Here is a 20825-nt window from a genome sequence, read left to right on the forward strand (position 1 = left end):
GCTGAAGCGATTCTTTGAAGTTTTGGGTTCAGGTGCTCTTTTCCACTTACTCCAGGCAGCTGGAATTCTCAACAGTTGTAAGCATCTGCTGATCACTTCAGTAACAAAACAGTAACAACTACAACAAACAAAAAACTTGGTCTGACAGAAACAGAAAGGTGAGAAGTGCCCGCACAATTTCTGAGGGCAAGCTTTGTTTCAGTCCCTGAACCCTTCTTTGACATTCCTCTTTCCGAAACCAATGTCACCATATTTCCTTGACCTATTAGAAGCTCTGCAATCCCCATTCCCTTTCTCTCACCTCTATCCCCCAGGTCTGGACAAAAAAAGAAAACACAAGTCTTTCAGGACGTCAACAAGAAGGTAAAGGAAATACATGAATATAGATTAAATCCTGCAAAATCCCATCGATCAGCTTTCTGACCTTGGCACGCACAGAAGGGTCGGAAGATCTGTGGCAGCAAGGACAGTTCACACTCAATTCTTTTTGGACCCAAACCCCCAAAACAGATGGGCAGTTCCTTCCCTGGAAATTCTTAGCCATTTATGAACCAGAAAAGCTCTGCATACACACAGAACTATCAATTCTATATTCACAAGATGCAACCGTACACGAGGTGTGTAAGACAGCTCAAAGAGCTTGAAGCGCTACTCCATAACAAATGGAAAGTAACCTACAGTCTGCAGTACACGAGCAGCACTGCTCAGAGAACTGTTTTGCAGACTCTACAGTCTCTGTCAAGGTCATTTTCCCAAGCAAGAAGATTAGCAGCTTGTGAAGAACTACCTACTGAATGAATCACAGAACTGCATTTACAAAATGTGGGCTTGAGCAGTTTCTCGTTCTTTGTTCCTACAAACATCAACTCCATTCAGCTTTTTACCACCTTCAAGAGTGAAGATTTCTCAAGACTGCTGGGCAGTAAGTGCAGCAGTTCTGAGTGAGGAAGGATGAGGCTAAGGCAGTTTCCATAAGCACATGTATGCCAACACCATACATGCTTTTGCAACCCTACTGCACTGTTGCTCACAGCAAATTCTGAAGACCTACCAGCAGTGGTAATTACAATTTGAGTTCTTTGTGATCTTATCAGAAAAAGAAAAGCTTGTTAGATTAATTCTGGAAAACAAGCATTTGGGAAAATGGTGCTTTACAACAACAAAGGACGTACCACTGCTGTTGTCAACATTAAGCTTTGAACCCAAGGCTCAGAAAGCAATCAGGAATTGTCAGCTACCAGGTACCTGCACTTATCAATGCAGTTCAGGAAGGAACAATAGCTGCAAGAGTTGAGAAAATGCCTGACAAGATACGTGTGAAAAATGAAGTAAAATCACCTTTAAAAGAGGTGCAGGATCTGCAGCCATGGTAATCACCCCTGCCTTAATTCTACTGTCCATTTAATGCCCTTGCTCACTGAATTATTCTGTGGTCAACAGTAAGCCACTGGGACCATCTACAAATCAGCTGAATAACCTAAGAAGAGAACACTGCACTTGTAAGCTGCTATGCAAGACCACAGAGCTCTGAACAGTGCCTACACACAGCTGTGCTACGAACCCTATGCAGGAGTACAACAGAGCAAGAGCTGACTCTCCAGAAGGCACCCAACCGTGGCAGCAGCACAGCGGAGATGAGGGGCTTTGCTCTCTCCTCCATACACCCCACATGAGAGGCATCCCACTTCATACACTGAGGGAAACAGAGAAGTAGAATAAAAAGGCAGCAAAAACTGTTATTTTCCATTAAAAAGCTGTTAGCATTGAGTTGATAGGATTAGCAATTTGGCATGCATACAAGATAAGAACCCAGGGTGAAATACTACACTCCACGCTCACTGAAAAATATCTGCAAGCCCTGTCAGTAATAATTTTTCTGAGATAATGGGAAAGTTTCCCTCCACCTGGAGGGCACAGGCACTCTCCCTGCAGCAGAACCACACAAGGAGCATTTTGCACAGCTGCTCTCTTCCCCCTGCCTCCCCTCAGCAGCTTCTCCTCCAGTTCAGTGACACAAAGACAGAACGTGGATCATTTCAGCAAGCTACAGAGCAGGCCAGGCTGATAGCTAAGGAGACTGAAATAAGCAGCTGGAGAGAGCGGCCTCCTAACCCAGATCTGCCATGGCGAGGGAATTCATCTGGTCAGGCAGTTACAACACAGAGCTTTCATACAGACTTGCTCCTCACTTTCACACAGTTCTTAACCAAATAGCAGCAAGAAAGGTCCACCTTTTAAAAGAAAGGGCCATATAATTACAGTTATTGGGAAAACATAAGAGCTATTGAATTTCAGACAGCTTGTAAACTAGACAAAGAGCATTACAAGCGTGAAGCATCCTATACAAGACACACCTGCATTTAGCACAGCCCACACATTTCCTCCAATGCTGAGAAAAATGTTTGTGTCCTGACAAAGCATTAAGAGGGCAGCTCGCTAACAAAGACTCTTCACAGGATGCTTCCACACAGCACAATCTAAAGTTCAGGAGAACAACACCATTTACCACTCCCTGATGATTTAAACATTCAGCAATCACCTGTGGGGGAAGGTCTACAAGAGGTGGGCATTCAATCATAGAGTGATTTCCAATAAATGCAGTCCCTATTGCTGAGAGTCAAGGCAAAGTTCTCTTTGTGAAGAACTGGAGAAAAACCCACTCACAATGGCAACCATTGGTTTTGAACAAACCCAAGCACTTTAAGAAAGTGAGAAGTCCAGGCTTTTAAAACATCAGAAGTAGGTCAGAAGAATTGACTGCCTCCTTTATTACTACTTTTCTAAGCAATCAAGAACACAAACTCATGCTATTTTGCACACAAGAGCATCAAGTATGAGAAGCTTGGGCTTTAAAAAAAAAAACAAAAAACAACTAGTAAGAAAAAAAAGAAAAACCTAGAACCGGACTTCATTAACGAATCTCATTGTGGCTGCCCAGTGCTGTACAACACTTTCACCAACACATACACAGAGCTTGGCAGTCCCTGAGGCCAGCACTGCTCACCCGGCACAGCCAGCGGGGCCAGCAAGAGACTATGAAACAGTATCCTGCAAACTCATCCTTCACCACAGTGTCACTACTCTGGCTTCTGCCACAACAGATGCAATTAAGTTTTTCCAGATATTACACTGAAAACTGAAAGTGTCCCTGTCTGCTGACAACGACTTCCACGGCACGCCAAGTCCTGGCTTTTCTAGGAGCCAAAGTTCTCCAAAAGCTCTGGAGCAAAAAGCAACAAGGAAGCAAAGGGAAGGCAATGTACTGCAGTGCACAGAAAGTAGGGAAAAAAGGGGACAGGGGGAAAAACACCCACAGGAAACAGTGGGAACAGGGGACCAACTCACAGTCCGTGCTTGGCACAAAGCAGAGGCATAACAGCTGTGCTCACACCACTACGCTCAGTCCTGAGCCCACCTCCTCCCTTTTGCAATGGCAGGCAAAAGAGGCCCATTTCTGTTTGGGATCATGCCTTCCTAATCACTGCCTTTCCACATCAACCCTTTTCAGTTAGTAAATTTAATCTTATTCTGCCTTCTAACAACCCTCTGTGCTACCAGAGCAACTATAACACAACAAATGAAGTCCCGGGGTTTGGAGAGCAAAAGAACAGAAACCAGCAAATGTTAACTCCCATCTTTAAGGACAAGTCCAACAGAGAGTGCTGTAAATTATTACAGCCAGGACGCACCTCCTGCACGGCACGACCAAGAGCTTCTACAGGGAGAATTTCGCCTTATTTACCATCAGTTTAATCACCAGCACCCCTGGGTTCCTCCAGACAGCACAGCGCTCGGGTGCACACAGCGGGCTCACACGTAAGCGCACCGGCTCCGTAGCGGTGACAGCACTTTTACCTCCGAGCCCCACACACGGGGCAGAGCCGCGGCCCAAGGACCGGAGGCGGCCCAGGGCGGCCCTCCCATCCGTACCTGGTGAAGAACTCGGCCAAGCTGCTCCCGGCACCGGCGATGCCCGCCCGCCGTGCCCTCTCGGCCGGTTCCTGCGGCGGCTCCGGGGCGGGAGGCAGGTGCTCCGGGGCACTGCGGCGGCGGCTTACTTCGTACGTGTTGCGAGAGTTCAGACTCACGTCCGTGAAGGCGGGGGCGGCGGGGCCGCTGGGGGGGCTGCCTCCCGCCTCGCCCCGCAGGCAGCAGCTCCGCAGCGGCTCCTCCAACGCCGCGCCCGCGGCGGTGCCGCCCCCCGGGCCAGGCGGGCAGAGGAGGAAGCCCCCGTTGTGCAGCTTCGCTTCCTCTTCCTCGCCCTCCTCCCGAGGCGGCGGCCCGCCCGGCAGCAGGAAGCCGGCGTCCCCGTTGGTCATCCTCCCGCGGGGCCCCACGGCGCAGGCGGCCCCGTTGGCGGCCTTCTCGGGGCAGCGCCGCCCGCCCGCCGCCGGGCCCAGCGCCGCCAGGTACCGCTGCAGCAGCCGCTCCCGCCCCGCCGCCGGCACGCCGCTCCCGCGGCTCAGGCCCCGGCTCCCATCCCGCTCCCCGTCCTCCTCCTCCGCCTCCTCCTCCGCCGCCGCCTCCTGCCGGCCCGCGGGAAGCACGGCCGCACCGCCCGGAGCTCCGCCATCGTCCGGCCCCACCATTTGCCGCCGCGGAGCCCCGCAGGTGCCGGCGGCGCAGCCCCCCCGCGGCGCGGCGGAGGCCGAGGGGGGCGGGGCGAGGCGCGCTCCTCAGCACCGGCGGCGCCGCGATCGCTGACAGCCGCCTCTCTGCGCCCGGGACCGCGGCCTCGGCGGGGGGGCAGCGAGCCCGCCTCGCGCAGGCGCGGGGCCCGCCCCTCGGAGAGACACCATAGAGAGGGAGAGCGCCCTCTCCCGGCGCGGCCGCATCCGGGACCGTAGAGCTGCCGACGAGACGGGACCCGCCCCGCCCTCACGTTACCGTATTGCCGCGAAAGGCTCCTTCTCGCTGGCAGTGACCAACGTATTTCCCTGCCGTGCCGCGCAGCTCTGCCACGGAGGCAGCCAGCGGCCCCTCCCCTCCCGGCCCTTCCCGCTCTGCGCCTGGAGCCGTGCGCGGATACCGAGAGGTCTGATAGGGCGGCGAGGGCACCGGCGGCAGCTCTCGGTTGAGGGCAGCACCGGCCAGCAGCGCTTACCTCAGGCAGCGGGGTGCACCGGGACTGCCCCAGCTTTGCAGTGGGTTTTTTTTTTTTTTGTTTTGGTTTGGTTTTTTCCTCCCTGAAGAGATGGTTGGAATGACTTTGAGCTTTTAGAGAGGAGGAAGTGGGGAGAGAAAAGGATGGGCACCGTGAGGCCGCAGGGTGAATCCTCTCCAGAGCCGCGATTGGATTTCCTAGCTCTCCGGGTTGGGAAGAGGATGGAGGACGCATGAAGGCAGCAGCACGCCTGTGCTTCCCACTGTTTCTCTCAGAGGAAAGATGAATTATTACAGTATCCCCTTTCTCATGGAAGAGGAGGGCCAAAAGCACATAAAAAGGAAAGTACGTGGGCTTTAAGCCCCCACAGCAATAACAAGAGCTGCTACTCTCCCTGTGCAAGCACAAGGTAACACCTAAGCCTCATAAATTGCTTTTGAATTCCCGCAGTAAATACTCACAGTTGGTAATAAGGAAGGAGGTCTGCAGGAAATCCATAGCCAAAGGTGTCCTCCATTCTGCACCACCTTCATGTGCCCTGCAGTGAGGCAGGGGTCCTGACTTTTAAAGGCAGCAGGGGGACATGCCCAGAGAGAGGCCTCACCATGACATGGAGATGGAGCAGAAGCAGTCATCCCCTCTAAATGCTTTTCCCTTATCTGTGGGCATTTTAGGAAGAAGAATTTTAACTGAGAATCTTCAGCACGATAAAAACTTGATGCAATTCACAGCATTTTGACTTGCAGTGTTGCAATATAAAGTCTTTTGGTCTTGGCTTTAGCAAAGAAAGAAAAATCAGTTGTTTTTTTTTCCCCTTTCTTGTTGCCCTGCAACTGTACTTCTGAGGTCAGGCATGCATCATGGGTGTTTTACAAAGCACAAGTAAGCCTTCTAACTTGAGTAGGTAGCAGGTATTTGCAATCTCAGAGGCTGGAGAAGAAATTAACCCAGTTTGGATTTTTTTGTTTTGCCTTGCCTATCTTGATAGAGGGCATGCAGCTTCATCCAGCTACAGCTGTGCCAGATGAACGACCATTGGCCTCAGCTGCTTGGAAGTAAGGGTTGCTAAGATTACCCACCTTTTGGATATACCAGCTGAATTGCTTGTAGGAATACTCTGTAGATTGCTTCAGTCAAAACAAATTAGCAAAGGTTAACTAATAAAGCTTTTTAGTTAACTAAAACTTTTTGCCATACCTAAGATGGTAGGTTTTCTGTTCTACCCTGCAACACATTGAACCAACAGTATTTAAAGCTGATCCAGCAAGTACAATATCCCAAGGAGTGCTTTAGTCACCAGCCACGAACAGGATAGTTACTGTGTCTTCAGAAGTTAATAAATAAATAAATAAAAGGGTCTGAGTAGTGTTCTACCCATCTTAAACTGGAGACCACATACACAGTAACAAGGGACCAACTTATTGTAATTTCATTTACATCTGTATGTTCATCGTGACTCTGGGCAATGTGATATAAAGTGAATTGTACTGAAGACACAGCAGCACCGTATGCCATACAAGTAAGAAAAATTTGGACGCAATGTGAATCCATAAACTATGAATTATCCAAGAGCTTGTTCTGTACCAGGACAAATAAGCTGCCTTGATTAGAGTAAATCTAGGGTTTAAATGAGCACTTGGAGATCCAGAATGTGTTGTGCATATTTTTAATGGTGTTCACTGTTTAACTGGGATGCTACATAGCAGTGTCACTCCTGAACAGATTGCTATTATCCTATATTAGCCTATGAAAACCAAGGTTTTAATGCAGAACTGGCAAAACAGTACAAGATGCTAAGCAAAATGAAGACCGGCACTGAGATTGTCACACAGGATTGGCTTAGAATGAACTTATTTCAGTCAGTGCAACAGGGATTATTGGTAATTACGTTAGAGATTCCAAAGGACAGCAGGTTGTTTCACACACTCGGTTCACTGATTTGCACTGAGTCCCACCTAAGGACTTGCTAGACAGACAGATTTTTGTGTACTTTTCAACAGCCTTGCAGTCAGAAGACAAAAGCCATATTCTTAGCTTCCACTGATTTTATGTGAATACACACAACTCACTTCATCTTTAGTGCCTCAGTTTTGTGCTTGCAAAATATGTATTATGATTCCCATTATCTTTCTTAAAGATGGAAAATGTTATATGAAGTATAAAATACAGTTACTATTAAATTGTGGGGTTGTGTTGCCTCTCTATTTTTTACAACTAAGGAATTAAAGAAGGTATAAGCAAGGATGTGTACTGTATGGTTCCCACACAACTATTAATGAAACAACTTTCAGTCAAATATCTGAAAGTCAAGGCAGTAATTCACAGAAGCTCACATGCATGTGTGGGCAACCAGCTCATTGTGACCTGGCAGAGCAGGGTGAGCGGGCAATCCAGAGTATGTAGAGGATCCATCAGCAACACACAAGAACTGGGTACTAAACAGGAGACAGGTGGTTACAAAGCCTGAAATTTTAAAAGCGGGATTGCAGAAAATGCTACAATTAAGGACTAGAAGTGAAGGAACATATTTTGGGCTTTGTGAGAATGCAGTCCTGTGTTACAATTATTACAGATCTGTGAAAACATCTGGCTCAGAAAATAAAAAATCTAGATAATTTCGCAGATTCATTTGAGGGCAAGACCCCCGAAGAAGTGAATCTTCACAACTGAAAGAGATTGTTCTATGGCTGTAGGTTGAAGATGATGGGTCAGTGTGAACCTCCTGTATTTACTGACGTTGAAGAAATCGTGACGTGAGATACTACTGTAGCCACACCATAATGTAATTGTGCTGTTGCCAGATACTATTAAAAATTACATTGTTTATTCTATAGTAATAACCCTCAGTATCCACAAGAAATAGCAAAATTTGTTAGTGAAAAGGAAATAGCTGCTTAGCTGAATATTGTTCTCAAACTGATTAGGGCAATTTGCTTGTAATAAGATTGTCTGTGCTTCTGGCTCTCTAAGGTGACCACTATGAAGGAGGAAACTTTACCAAATAAAAGACTGTAAAGAAATAATGCCACATGATTGTGAATCTGAATTGCTTTTCCTGTGCTAAGAACTCTTCTGCGGGAGCTCAATTTATAAAATATCTCAACCATGGAAAAGTTACGCCAGGTGTTTTGGATCACAAAAAGAAAAGAGCATTTCTTCTATCTTAGCTCTCAGTGCAATACCATTTGTGGTGAGGTATCAGGAGAATGCATATGAGATAAGAGCTAAGCAACAAATGAACTTGGCTCATTTGTTTTCATTTTTAGTCACTGAAAGAGAAAATAAGCAATCATCACTGATTTAATTATTTTATATTGCAAAGCACGCATGGAAGATCCATAAAAGCAAGTCTCCACTGGGTGAGACTGTACAAATAAATAATGCAGGTAGACTTTGATCCAAAGAGTTTGCAATTGAAGTATCACGTAAGAAACAAGCCAGACTTCTCCATACTCCTTACTCAGAGGATTGCACAAACTAAAACCCTGCCCCTTGTTCCAAAGATTTATGGTGTGCTGCAGTGACCCAGTCCTTATGCCTTCAGGACTGGTAAATACACAGGCAGCACACAACTAGACATGTCTGCATCCTCGTCTGTTTTTGACAGCTGACCTTTTACTACAGTCCCACATTAGGAACAGCCCCTGTGTATCACTCTACCCTTTCAAAGGTCTGAACACTTAGGAAATGTCACATATCTCTGATGTAATTAACACAATTCTAGGTCAGTAGTTTTTATTCTGGTTTCCATTTTGATCGGTTCATTCCAATTGCTTCATTCTATTATGAATAACAGTTATACAGACAATTTTTTACTCCCAAGTTTAAACTGCAACAATATAAGCCAAGCAACTGTTTTCAAGAGGCTGAGAACATAGGCAAATGATCCAATCCTGCAAAAGTGTTTAACAAGGTATACTATGAGTGGTGCTAAAAATTCATTTATGAATTCTGTATGCTTTGGTGTATGGTCCTTGCAGAAAAAGACACAATGCTACTGGCAACACTGAGAAAATACTGGGATATTTATTGAGAAACAAACTGTACAAAACTAAGCCAATGTCCATCACTGCATTATTATGTTCAAAAGAACAATGTAGCTAGGCATCAGATTTTGGTTAACCAATGAAGTTACACACATAACCGATACACATCTATTGGTTTCCCTGTGCTGTTTCATTACCTCTGTAAGTAAGAGATGGAATGGCTTCCTCAGATCAATATATAAGAACCATACCCCTGGGCTCCCCAAACTTCAGATGGTTTTCTGTTTGCAGTACAGTTGTGCTGTTTGGCAGTTCACTCCAGAGGCTCTATTCCTTTGGAAATGTTGCCTTGGCAGGAACAGTCTTACTCTTCACTCTAATAACAGTTTGCACTTTTAATACAATGCCTTCTGGACAAGATCTCATCACAGACTCTAGCTAGCAATTAATTAAGACATTCAGAGATATGCTATTTGGCAGGCTCCCACACACTGCAGCCTTCTCCTTAGAGAAGGCTTCTTCTTCAGTTGTGCTGCAGTCCCAGAATTAAATTATACTCAAAAGCATTATATACTTGGACAATTCAGCCTGTGGTACCTTGCTTATGCTTTTCTGTGATTTAAAGAGTGTCAAGACCTCTCTGAGCACTGGAATGGGTTAAACTGTATTTTCCATTGCTCTGTTACAGGCTTGAAGACTTTCCAGCCACTGTCAGGCACTGGAAAACTCTCCATGCATGTAAACTCCATGTTGTCCCCTGCAAAACTGCCCTGTGTAAATGACATCCCTACATAGAAACTTAATCTGTTACCCACTGAGTACCATCATCAAGAGACTGCTGACATCCCAATATCCATGTTTCAAATGTTATCTTGGTCCTCAGGCTACAACAGAAAATAATTTTATGACAGCTTGTTCAGATGCAAGGACTCTGCTTTGTACTTTTCCTGCCAGCTTTTAATGTCAGAGGCAGTGAGGGTTGTATACGTTTTTTATTTACTTTTCTAAAGCTAGTATGTAGTTGATAAAAAGCTGTTAGTCCGCCCACATGGTAATTACAGCATTATCACAAATTCCTGTCACAGCCTTATACTCTTTTTACTTGCTGAATCACGAATACTAATAAAATTACTTAAATGGATGATAAAATACAAGCAGAAAAAAAAAAAACAGATTTTGTTTTTTGCCAAGTCTACTTGGGTTTTTTCTTGTTTGTTTGGGTTTCCTCAAAATTCGTATTGTAATACACTTTGGGAGCTATGAGGATTCTGTCTTTGCATTCTTCAAATGCAGGCCTTTTCTCACAAGCAATGCTTACATTAACTCTTCAGGAATAATCTAGCTGATCTGATTTGATGCTGCTCTGAACCTACAGTTGTTCAGTTGTTACATATACATACAAAGAATAGCTGTAAATGTTTGGTGAGACCGAGCATCAGGCCCTGAGCATCCCAAAATTCCATCCACTAAATTTAGTGGCAACAGAAGTCCACTAAGAAGGTATGGAGCTTGAAACAGTGAACTCAGTGAGAACTGAACTGAGCTTAGAACTACATGCAGATTACATTGTTTAATTTAATGTTATTATCTTTTCTTGGGATTCAACCAGTATGGAAGCCTTCAAACATTTCACAGAAAGTAGAAAACATTGTCACAGGGTATATAAGGGTGGGCAGCAGAAAGTGTGAACAACTGTTCAGTGGCAGTGTTGGTGTGTACACCAATTTCATTTGCCCCAACTCCTGATCATGCATTCACCTGCTTAATCCTGCCTGCTGTTACACCATCTCAGCTGTTTTTGTAGCAATGTAATGAATCAGACTGAAGAACTGATATGGCTAGAAAATACCTTAATTTTCTTGCCACGCTGCTTTACAGCCATAGCAGTTCTGTTGGTTTTGCAGCGCATGAAGCCAGATGATGCAGACATGAATAAACAGCTAGAAACAAATCTACAAAGTGCTGTTTGTGAATGCTTAACCAGGTTCTGAATAGTATCAAACAGAAGTTTATCCTTAAAAGAACAGCCTTCCCTTACCTTGGGCAAACAGAGTAACAGGGAGTGGCTGGAAGGGGCAAGGTTCAGTTTTCTGCTCTGTGTTTAAGCTGTGCAAAGATGGCAGACAGGCCCTTAGGAAATGCAGCCAGACACAGCTGGTACAATTGGGGTTAATGACAGGCAAAGCAAAAGAACAGAAACTCTTAACGTGTATTATTTCTTAATGCTAATCGTTGAGTATATTCACTAAGAAATGTTTGTCTATCTATAATAACCAACACACAACATTTGGAGCCATGGATTGATAGTAATGAGAAATGAGGGGGAAAAAAAAGAAAGACGTATATTTACTATGCAGAAATGTCACCTACTAGTTATCCAGTGTTGCATCCTATGCATATCTGAAGCTATTTTCCAGATCACACTGAAAGCTTGTGTTGCTGAGTTAATCAACGTAGGTTTTTATGCTATGTTTCTCACTACAGTATCACAATCCAGCAGTGCATTAAGTAACAGCTCTAAGTACAGCCTGTAGGTAACAGCTACATCCAAACTGTAGAACTGAGAACTTCTTACTTCTCATTTCCAAGGGTATAACTCATTTTATCCTAACTTGATGTCAAGAGCTAATCATACATCATTCTCCCCACCTTCTCCATACAAGGGTGTGCACAGAAGGAAAGTCAAAGGAGGGCTGAAAGGGACATGGTCCCCAGTAGAACTAGAACTCATGTTACACCATCAAGATGTAGTCAGTGCAACAGATGTTTGTCATGTTCTGCCAAAAGGAAAGAACACATACTACAGATAAGGATTTTTGGTTGTTTTGTATCTGAACACAAATGTGTGCCACTTTTGCTAGAGAAGAGCAGCAGAGCAGTGGCTAGAACTGCTGGGGCTGGCAGTGCATCAAGTGACCTCTGCAGGACAAACTTCATCTGAGTGTAGAGAGTTCCCAAAGTTATTAAACATCACCTTTACTGCGAACTCTTCATCTGATCTTTACAAGCTTGAAGTCTAGAGAAGTCCTGAAGATAAAGGACAGAAACTTGAATACGAGTCAATTTCTGAGACAGCCAGAGCAGGTTGTGAGGCCCAATTTGTTGCGCCCACATCTGTAAGCGTTCACATGTAAGTGTCCTCAAGCACAATGCCCAGTCACTTTAAAAGCTGCAAACAGTCCAGCCACGAGCTTACAGGAAGTTTGGCTTAGCACTGCCTGACAGTGTGAAATAATAACCCAGCTTAGATAATAGAAAGTTTGTGCTGTCAAATGAGTATTCAGGAAGAATCTCAAGGTCTTTCCAAATACAAGTTGGCTAAGTTGGAGGGATGTGGGATCTTCAAGGAAAAAAGAATGAATGCAGGGCTGTGAAACCTTCAAAATAGCTTTTATCTATTTTCTGGCATTGCTTCTGTCCTGCTTACATACCTTTTGCAAGCAAAATTTAAGAGCTAGAGCTTGAAATGGTCCTTGTGAAAAACTAAAATTCAGTGTGTCACATCTACTGGGAGCTAGAAAGCCTTCCAGGCTGCTGGCAAGCACTGTGTCACTAGATCTCTAAAATGAGCAAGTGTAAAACAAAGCAAAAATCAATGCTGTGTCTGTCTGAAATTCTTAAAAGTCAAATAACTTTAAGTACAGATTAAACTGCATTTCTTAATGCTGAGCACTATCCTATATAGACAGAAATCCATTTTCAGTCTAGCCTCTGAAAATAACATGCATCTTCCGTCCAAAAACTATTTACACATCATGGGGACCTGGACAAAACAAAGTAAGAAAAACACTGATTTTTTGAAAAATTGAAATTTGCATCTTGTAAAATAAACCAAGGAGACACATTCCTAACCAACCCTTTTGTCTGAAGTGGAACATAAATTATTAATTTCTATAGGAATCTGAATATGATTTGGCAATAATTCTGCCACATCAGTTAGTACAAGCGGTTATCAGAAATTTTTCATCCTGCAAAGTGCTGTGTGTGCCCTCTATTGGAATCATATGATAGATTGCATCTCTTCAACTTTAAGCTGGCTTTATAAATGCAATGGCAGTCAATGAAATGTTTGTGTCCTAGAGAATATGGACATAACATTTTGAAACAAGCAGCACTTTATTATAGAGTTTTTCAGTTGTTATCTTGATTACTGTAATCTAGACTAAACACTGGTTAGAATAATGAAGGTAGCGATTGCTATAGTAGTATAGTGTATTTTGCATTTCTGTTTATAAAGCAAAATCAAAAAGCTCTTCGCTTTGCTCTGGCTCTCTGTAAAAGGGCAGCTGTTGTCACAAAGTACTCAAGTAGCTGGATGTGTTGTTTTGTTCAAGTTCTGGCTTTTGTGCAGTGGAACTTAAAAACAGAGCTCAGATGTGAGAGGGCAAAAATTGCACTAAAATCATATTTCTGCCTCCTATATTATGGGCTGTGTCAGAAGCCAACTTAACTGAATGCTATTCCAGGCATACTCGCAGCTGCCTTACAGCAGTGCTCCCTGCCTGCCAGACATCAGAAAGTTAGGAGTCCTGCACCAGAGCTGCTGGGGCATCAAAGCTTCTGGGTTTTTAGACTGTACCAAAATGTCATACTGGGCCATTCATTTCTGCCTGAGTTATCTTCTTTATTTAATATGGAATGTTTGCACCGTCTAAAAGTGCCTTTGAAGGTGCTGAGTAGGAAAATAGCAGCACTCAGTCACTGCCAACCCTCCCAAGAAAGCTAGAGCCAGCAGGCCAGGGGCAATGCAAGACAACCAGCTCCTGATCTGAGCTTGTTGGTGAGAGCAGATAACTGCAGCTGTGCTGGGGAGGGATGGGCTGGGGAGCTGATTAAAGCTGGGCTACCAAGAAGAGCAGATGGGAAAAAGGAATGACTCACTTATGCCAGTTCTGGAGAGTGATGGAAGGAAAAATGTCTTGAGAAAAGAAAACTATGTGATATCATTATCAATGCGATATCATTTCAGAAATTCACTGAAGAATGGGCTGAATTAGTGAAGCTGATCAGAACAAAGCTACCACCAAAGACAGATTTTGCCTTTAAGCTGAGCCTTTACTCAGCAGACTGAAATAAATTCATTTAGCCTCATCTATTTTGGAACATGAACATGATTTTTCTACTTAGTAGTAAGTATTCACTTGTTTCTTGGCACAATGCTGAACTCATTTGTTCAATCACAATAAGGATTTATGATCATTTTTGAAGGAAAACGTCTTGACTGTCATTGCATTTATAAAGCCAGCTTTAAATTTAAGAAATAATATAATTCTTTTTGCATATTTATTGCTAACAGAAAAGATTAAATAGAAGCAATTTAAGCAAGATAGCTGTGGTAAAATGCACAGTTATGGGATGTTCACATGAAAAGTAAACCCTTTGAATGACTTCTTTTCTTTCATGTTTGTTCGTATTGAAGCTGCAATTGAAGTGACAGTTGATTGGATCTCCCACACTGCTTCAGCCTCCTCACAACTTGATTTTCATAGTCTTAAGGTTTTTAAAACTACTGATTATTTTAATCACTTAAACATCTTTTGTACTCTCGTTATTAACAGAATCTATTATTTACCGTAGTCATGTGCTAACCACATTAATTGTATGTAAAAAGGTAGAATTTCATAAAATGACAGCATTAACAGAATTGTTCAAATAAGGGAACAGTGAAGGAAGCAGAGCCATTACAGCAGTGCTAAGGAAACAACAGAGACATTCAAACAGAAGTGAACCTCTGGATAGAAGGATGTACACTTTGCAAAAACATGTAAGTTTTGTGTCAGACCTGGAAGCTAAAAATACTGCACCTACATTTAAATTATTACTCTACAGTGATAGCTCCAGGCATTTCCAATGAGAGGGATTTACACAGAACATCTAGATTGAAAAGGACAGCTCACTAGAGTCTCAACCAAATGCCTCAGTATCAGCTAGAAGCCCACGCCATGCCCCAAACAGCATCTGTGATCTCTGCACTGAGCAAACTCCAAAAACATCTGAGCATTTAACTCCATATATTCTTGTGTTTATGTAGAAATGTTCTGACCCATCCATTAGAAATCCCTGTGTGTGCTGACCTGGTTGATCTCCTGGGCACCTGGGCATCTGTGAGAAGTAAACTCAGGGCAAGAGCAGAAAGGGAGCCAGACTGTGCTCCTGTAAATCTCCTGATCTGGGTGGAGATGGTGGGACGTGCTGCAATGTACACCCACAGCTCACTGTAAACAAAACCTCAGTGATCCACTCATTAGAAGACAGAACTTTTCTGTTTAGATTACATATGCAGAGAAGACAGAGACTCTGCATCTAGAGAATTTGTCAACTACAGTAGACTAAAACACCTTAGCCTGGTATGAAAGAACCTGATCAGCAAAGCTTCTGCAAAGAAACACCAGTTTTTGTTGAGCTGGTAAAAAATGCTGTCTTGCTTTTGTGAAAATAGCAATAAAGAAGAAGCGATGGTGCTTTTTCTTTAACACTGAAACTTCTTTAAATATTATTCCTCCAAAAAAGATTAATAAAAATATTAAGAAACTTTCCCTTATCTCTCAAGGATACCTTCTTAACTGCTCAGTGGTCCAAACATGCAAGAGGTGGTGTCTTCACTGCTCGGTACTCACTGCACTGTGACTCCAGCAAATGTTGTGGAAGAACAACTTGTCTGTAATCATTATTCTCCTGCTTGTTTGTCTGAATTCAAGAGCTGATTATTAAACACTTTAATCAGTTTAAGAGCCATATTAACTTAAAATGTGAAGAGCAATCATGGACTCCGTTTCGGACATCACAAATTCAAACTGTTTCTATTGAGCATGAACAGACTCAGCATGCTTTTGATACCTTGCTGCTGACTTAATTATTCTTTCTTTAACTTGTCTAGACAGCTTCTGAAACAATGAATTATTCAGTGAATTTCAATTCTATTATGCAGGTAAGCCATATCTCTGTAATAAAAATGCTATTTAATTTCAACAGTAAATGTTGGCTTCACTGTACAAATAGATTACCAGTCTCAGTATATGATCAGGTTAATGAAATTCACATCGCACTGAAACAGGAATAAATTACCTAGAGTCAAGATGATAATACACGTACACATGTATTTAAGCATACACTTGCACAAAGCTGGATACATTCTTTAGCTATACAGTGCAAAATAAATAGGTAGAGAGAGAGAGAATCATCCCTGTTTCAGATGTTTTGTTTTTGCCTTCAATTCTACATGATATTTTTTTCCAAGGCATTTGAAGTCACTCAAAAGCAGTAGTGGCAAAGGTAATCACAAAACCCAGTTTAGTGCAATTCAAATGCTGCCATTCAGACTGTAAGGTGGACCACTTCTTCAGAGATTCATTTTACCAACATCCTCAATGGGTCTTTACACAGTGTAATCACATTCCACTAAACAATATTACTTCATACATTTGGTTATACTCACTGTGACAAAGTATCAGAAGTAAAAGAACTAGCTGATCAACTCTGATGACATTAAATCCATTTGACAAAGCAGTAACGACTGGCGTTGGGTGAGTGTGGCCTGCAGCGTGCAGTCATTGCCTTTCGGACCTTGCAGCAAAATGTGCCCTCCAGCTGGGCCTCACTGTGGAGCAATGCTAGTAGGCAGGAGCACAGTGGCACGGCATGCAAGGGCTGCATGCTCACCCAGGAGGCACATCCTTGGCCTGGAGGGTCATGGGCTGCCTGATGGCAGATGTAGTTTGACCTGTAGTTACCTTATCAGCCAGTGCAGTAGGGACCTACAGAGGCTTGAGCTCTGAATGTGGTAATAGTACACTATCAAAGGCTTAATTTTAAGTTCTGAATCAGATCTCTGCTTAACTATAATATGTGCTATAAATATATGAGCACTGAGTCTTGGATGAGATAGCTTTATGAGAGAGAAGTGAGAGAAGCAGAAGGGAAGGAGAGGGAGAAGGAAACTGGTTTGGGTTTCTGACAAAAGTTCCACTGAGCAGACAGTTTTCCAGTACAATGATGGCATTTAAAAAATGTACAGTGTGAAGAGATTACATGCATTTATATACATTGCAATATGTTTTACACATATTCTCCAAGCAAGTTTCCTTTTTCAAGTAAGAATGAGCTTGCAAATATTCTGGAGTCACAAGAGACTATTTCACCCAGCCTAGCGGCATCTTCTACAGTATCGTTCTCAGACCCTTCCTATTTTATTCTGGATAAGTTTAATGCACGGAACATCCACATGTCTTAAAAACAGTCTGCAACATTATCAACACACTGGCTTTCACAGTGTGCTGTGTTTTTCCCCATCTCTCTTTCCTCCCTCTGCGATAAGCTTACTCTTCATTCTGCCGTGACCAATATAGAAAGACGAGTGGGGCAGTGTTTCTATTCCTGTCATTGCCTCTGACTCACTGTATGGTTTCTTAAGCATTTGCATCTTGCATCCTGGTATCTAGGAAGATGAATGTGATTGTCAATATTTTCTCTAGAATCAGGGCATTAATAACATCTCACTTCTTGTGGTCTCAGTTGTGCCTAATAAGAGTTGTATCCACAACACAGACTTCTACCAGTGAGACTACCAGTAGGGGCTCTCACTTCTACCTCAATTCCTACTTCAATTACATCTCTAGGAACTTAATTTTTTAGAACTCTGCTTCTCAGCTAGATTTGACTTCAGCCAGCAGTCTCAAAAACTCAAGGTAGGGCACTTTCATAAAAACGTATGCACACAAAACAGTATGAGCACATTCACTTTCCTTTTTAATGAATGCTAAACTGGAGATATACGGAGACACTGAAAACAGGTTTTTCCATAATGCTGCCTACCTTCTGCTATAGAGCCATGTAGCAGCACTGCTGAACATACAAAAACATTGCTTTCATTTTTGGTACATTTGTGCCTTAATTTCATCTACTGTCTTGTGTATTATTCTTAACAGATTCCATTCTTCAGGATCGTTTCATAGATTGTTAAAGAAGAGCAAATGTATCGAATAAAATTAGCAAATGTGTATAGTTCTTACAAATAAAGATTTAGTTTTTAGCACTGGAATAAAAGCCAGAGACTTCCTACAGCTAGCAGATGCTGACAAAATCCATTTATGTGGAAATACAGATGGCTCCAAATAAGCCAAAGTGTGCTGCCTGCTTGCATCTTACAGCCTATGATATTTTGACAGCAACTATTACTTTAATAAAGCATGTACTTTATCAGAGAAAATTCTAAATTGTTAAATAAAGAGTTTGTCTTACAGACAAATGAGGAATGTATTTCAGTTCCCAGAGAACTGAAAGAAGCAGCAAGAACAGCACACAGTGCTGCACTATGAAGAATATGGTCTCCAAGGCACAAAGCAATTTGAATCTTAAAAGCCACGACCAAATGTTAACAATCTGTTATGAGCTGACACAATGCAGCCTACTTATCCCAAACATGCTAATTTTTACAGGGTAAGCTGCCAGCCTTACTATTCAAAATTCATGTTAAATGTTCCAGTCTCTATTTTAACTACCAGGAATATCTTCACCATACAGAGGAAATCAGACAGTTCCTGGCTTGGCAATTATTTACACTGACACTGGTGGATGAAGCAGTTTTAGTTGGAAGCAAATAAGAAAATAAAACAAAAATCTCCTCTAGAAAGAGGTGCCTGTTTGACAAGCTAAGTAATGACATTAGTTGATCTTTGCTATTCACGTTCCAACATGCATATCCTTTTCTTGTGATGGGATTATCATACGCATTCTTCAATAAGAAAAGATTATTCCCTCCCTGCATTAGGACACCTTCTCTAAAGCAGGCTGTAAATGCATGCAAGACACATTTATATAACAACACGTATGCCATTATAAAAGCAAATGGAAATACTGAAATGCATCACAAGACACTTTAGGCTGAAATCTCCACAGGCAGTTTTTGGGTGCTAATTTCTGTGGAAATGCACGGACAGCCTTCTGCCAAAATAAAAAACCCATGCTGGAGAGGTCTGAGGCTTCCACGCTCTGGGTTTCTCGACTCAAGAGTAAACAGCAAAACAGAGTTGCTACACTGTAGTGAGAAGGCAGCTTCCACAGCATCCTCCCAGATTTAGTAGCGCTCAGTGTAGGCAGATGCCAAGCATTACCCTGCTCTTTAGGAAACCAGGCATCTCATTGCAGTCTACTCGGCACTCACGCAGGAACACGCCGTGCGCTGTGAAGGCTCTGACGAGCACTGCCCCTCTGCTGGTAGGCGGCCGCGGCTCTGCCCAGCAGCACAGAGCAACCTTCGGGGGCCCATCCGTCCGACCTCCTCGGCCGCCGCACTCTGGGACGATGCTAAGCAGCGAGCCGGTGCCTCCGCCCCGCAGTCGCCGGCAGAGAGCAGCACCGGGCACGGCAGGGTGCGGTGAGTAGCCCGAGGCGCGGCCCTCATGGCGAGCACGGCGGGCGGCCCGACAGCACTGCAGGCACTGACGGGCTGCCTGCTGGGCGTCCTGGTGCTGGGCACGCTGGCGGGCAATGCTCTGGTGTGCCTGGCTGTCCTGCGCTTCCGCCACCTGCGCACAAAAGTCACCAACTGGTTTGTGCTCTCGTTGGCCGTCTCTGACCTCTGCGTGGCCATCCTGGTGATGCCTTGGAAGGCAGTCACTGAGGTGGCCGGTGGCTTCTGGCTCTTCGGCAGCCACTTTTGTGACACCTGGGTGGCCTTTGACATTATGTGCTCCACCGCCTCCATCCTCCACCTCTGCATCATCAGCCTGGACCGGTACTGGGCCATCGCCAGCCCCTTTCGCTACGAGCGCCGGATGACGCAGCGTCTGGCCTGCGCCATGATCGCCCTGGCCTGGGCCCTCTCCATCCTCATCTCCTTCGTCCCCGTGCAGCTGCACTGGCACAAAACCAAGGACAGAAGGCACCCCAGCTCCCTCTGCGATGTCAGCTTGAACGGCACCTACGCCATCACCTCCTCCCTCATCAGCTTCTACATCCCTGTGGCCATCATGATCGTCACCTACACCAGGATCTATCGCATTGCTCAGGCCCAGATCCGCCGCATCTCCACCCTGGAACGAGCAGGCGGGCAGTGCCCAGCCCACAGCAAGGAGCCTGCCTCCAATCTGCGGAGCTCCCTGCGCAAGGAGACCAAGGTGCTGCAGACCCTCTCCATCATAATGGGAGTCTTTGTTTGCTGCTGGCTGCCCTTCTTCCTGCTCAACTGCATGCTACCTTTCTGCCAGCCTGAGAGCGACAGCAAAGGGCAGCCACCATGTGTCAGCCAAACCACCCTCAACGTCTTTGTATGGTTTGGCTGGGCCAACTCCTCAGTGAACCCAGTCATCTATGCTTTCAATGCAGACTTCCGTCGGGCTTTCAGCAACCTGCTGGGCTGCCAGTCCCTCTGCTGCAGCACCACCAGGGCTGCAGTAGAGAGAGTCCACCTCAGTAACGAGCTGGTCTCCTACCACCAGGACACCACCTGCCAAAAGGAGGGAGCCACTGCCACCATGCCACCCACCACTGTCACAGCCTGGGTGCAGCCCGAGCCCCATGCAGTGAGTCCTCAGCAGGAAGACAGAGAGGAGCTCCCCATGGAGAAGAGGCTCATGAGTGCGCCAACACAGGCTATCCCAGGCAGCAGCCCCAAGTGTTGTCGTGTGACAGCCACTTTGCAACTGGACTATGGGTCAGAGCTGCCCCTGGAGACTATTAATGCCTTTACAGGGCTTGACAGGCATGAGAGACACCGTCACCCCATTCCAGAGGGATAA

The 20825-nt window shown here is 44.5% G+C and overlaps 2 protein-coding genes across 2 annotated transcripts in view; one reads left to right on the forward strand and one right to left on the reverse strand.

Annotated features, from left to right (window-relative positions):
- The window catches only part of TBC1D12 (TBC1 domain family member 12), a 34737-nt gene extending 30148 nt beyond the window's left edge, over window positions 1–4589 (reverse strand). Inside the window, exon 1 of the mRNA XM_042818098.1 lies at window positions 3931–4589. Within this exon, the coding sequence (XP_042674032.1) occupies window positions 3931–4589 (659 nt within the window). The remainder of the gene's footprint in view (window positions 1–3930) is intronic.
- Window positions 4590–19487: 14898 nt separating this feature from the next.
- Window positions 19488–20825, forward strand: LOC122160032 (D(1) dopamine receptor-like). The gene has a single exon (XM_042818224.1). It carries the CDS (start codon window positions 19488–19490, stop codon window positions 20823–20825), a length of 1338 nt encoding a protein of 445 aa, XP_042674158.1.

Source organism: Centrocercus urophasianus, unplaced genomic scaffold (genome assembly GCF_019232065.1).
Source record: "Centrocercus urophasianus isolate 14NV4802_14NV808 unplaced genomic scaffold, USGS_Curo_1.0 seq_17, whole genome shotgun sequence".
In the NCBI taxonomy this organism is placed as follows: domain Eukaryota; kingdom Metazoa; phylum Chordata; class Aves; order Galliformes; family Phasianidae; genus Centrocercus; species Centrocercus urophasianus.

Bases quoted from the DNA above. Each gene is read 5' to 3' on its own strand.
- LOC122160032 (XM_042818224.1), top strand. From the start codon at position 19,488: ATGGCGAGCACGGCGGGCGGCCCGACAGCACTGCAGGCACTGACGGGC.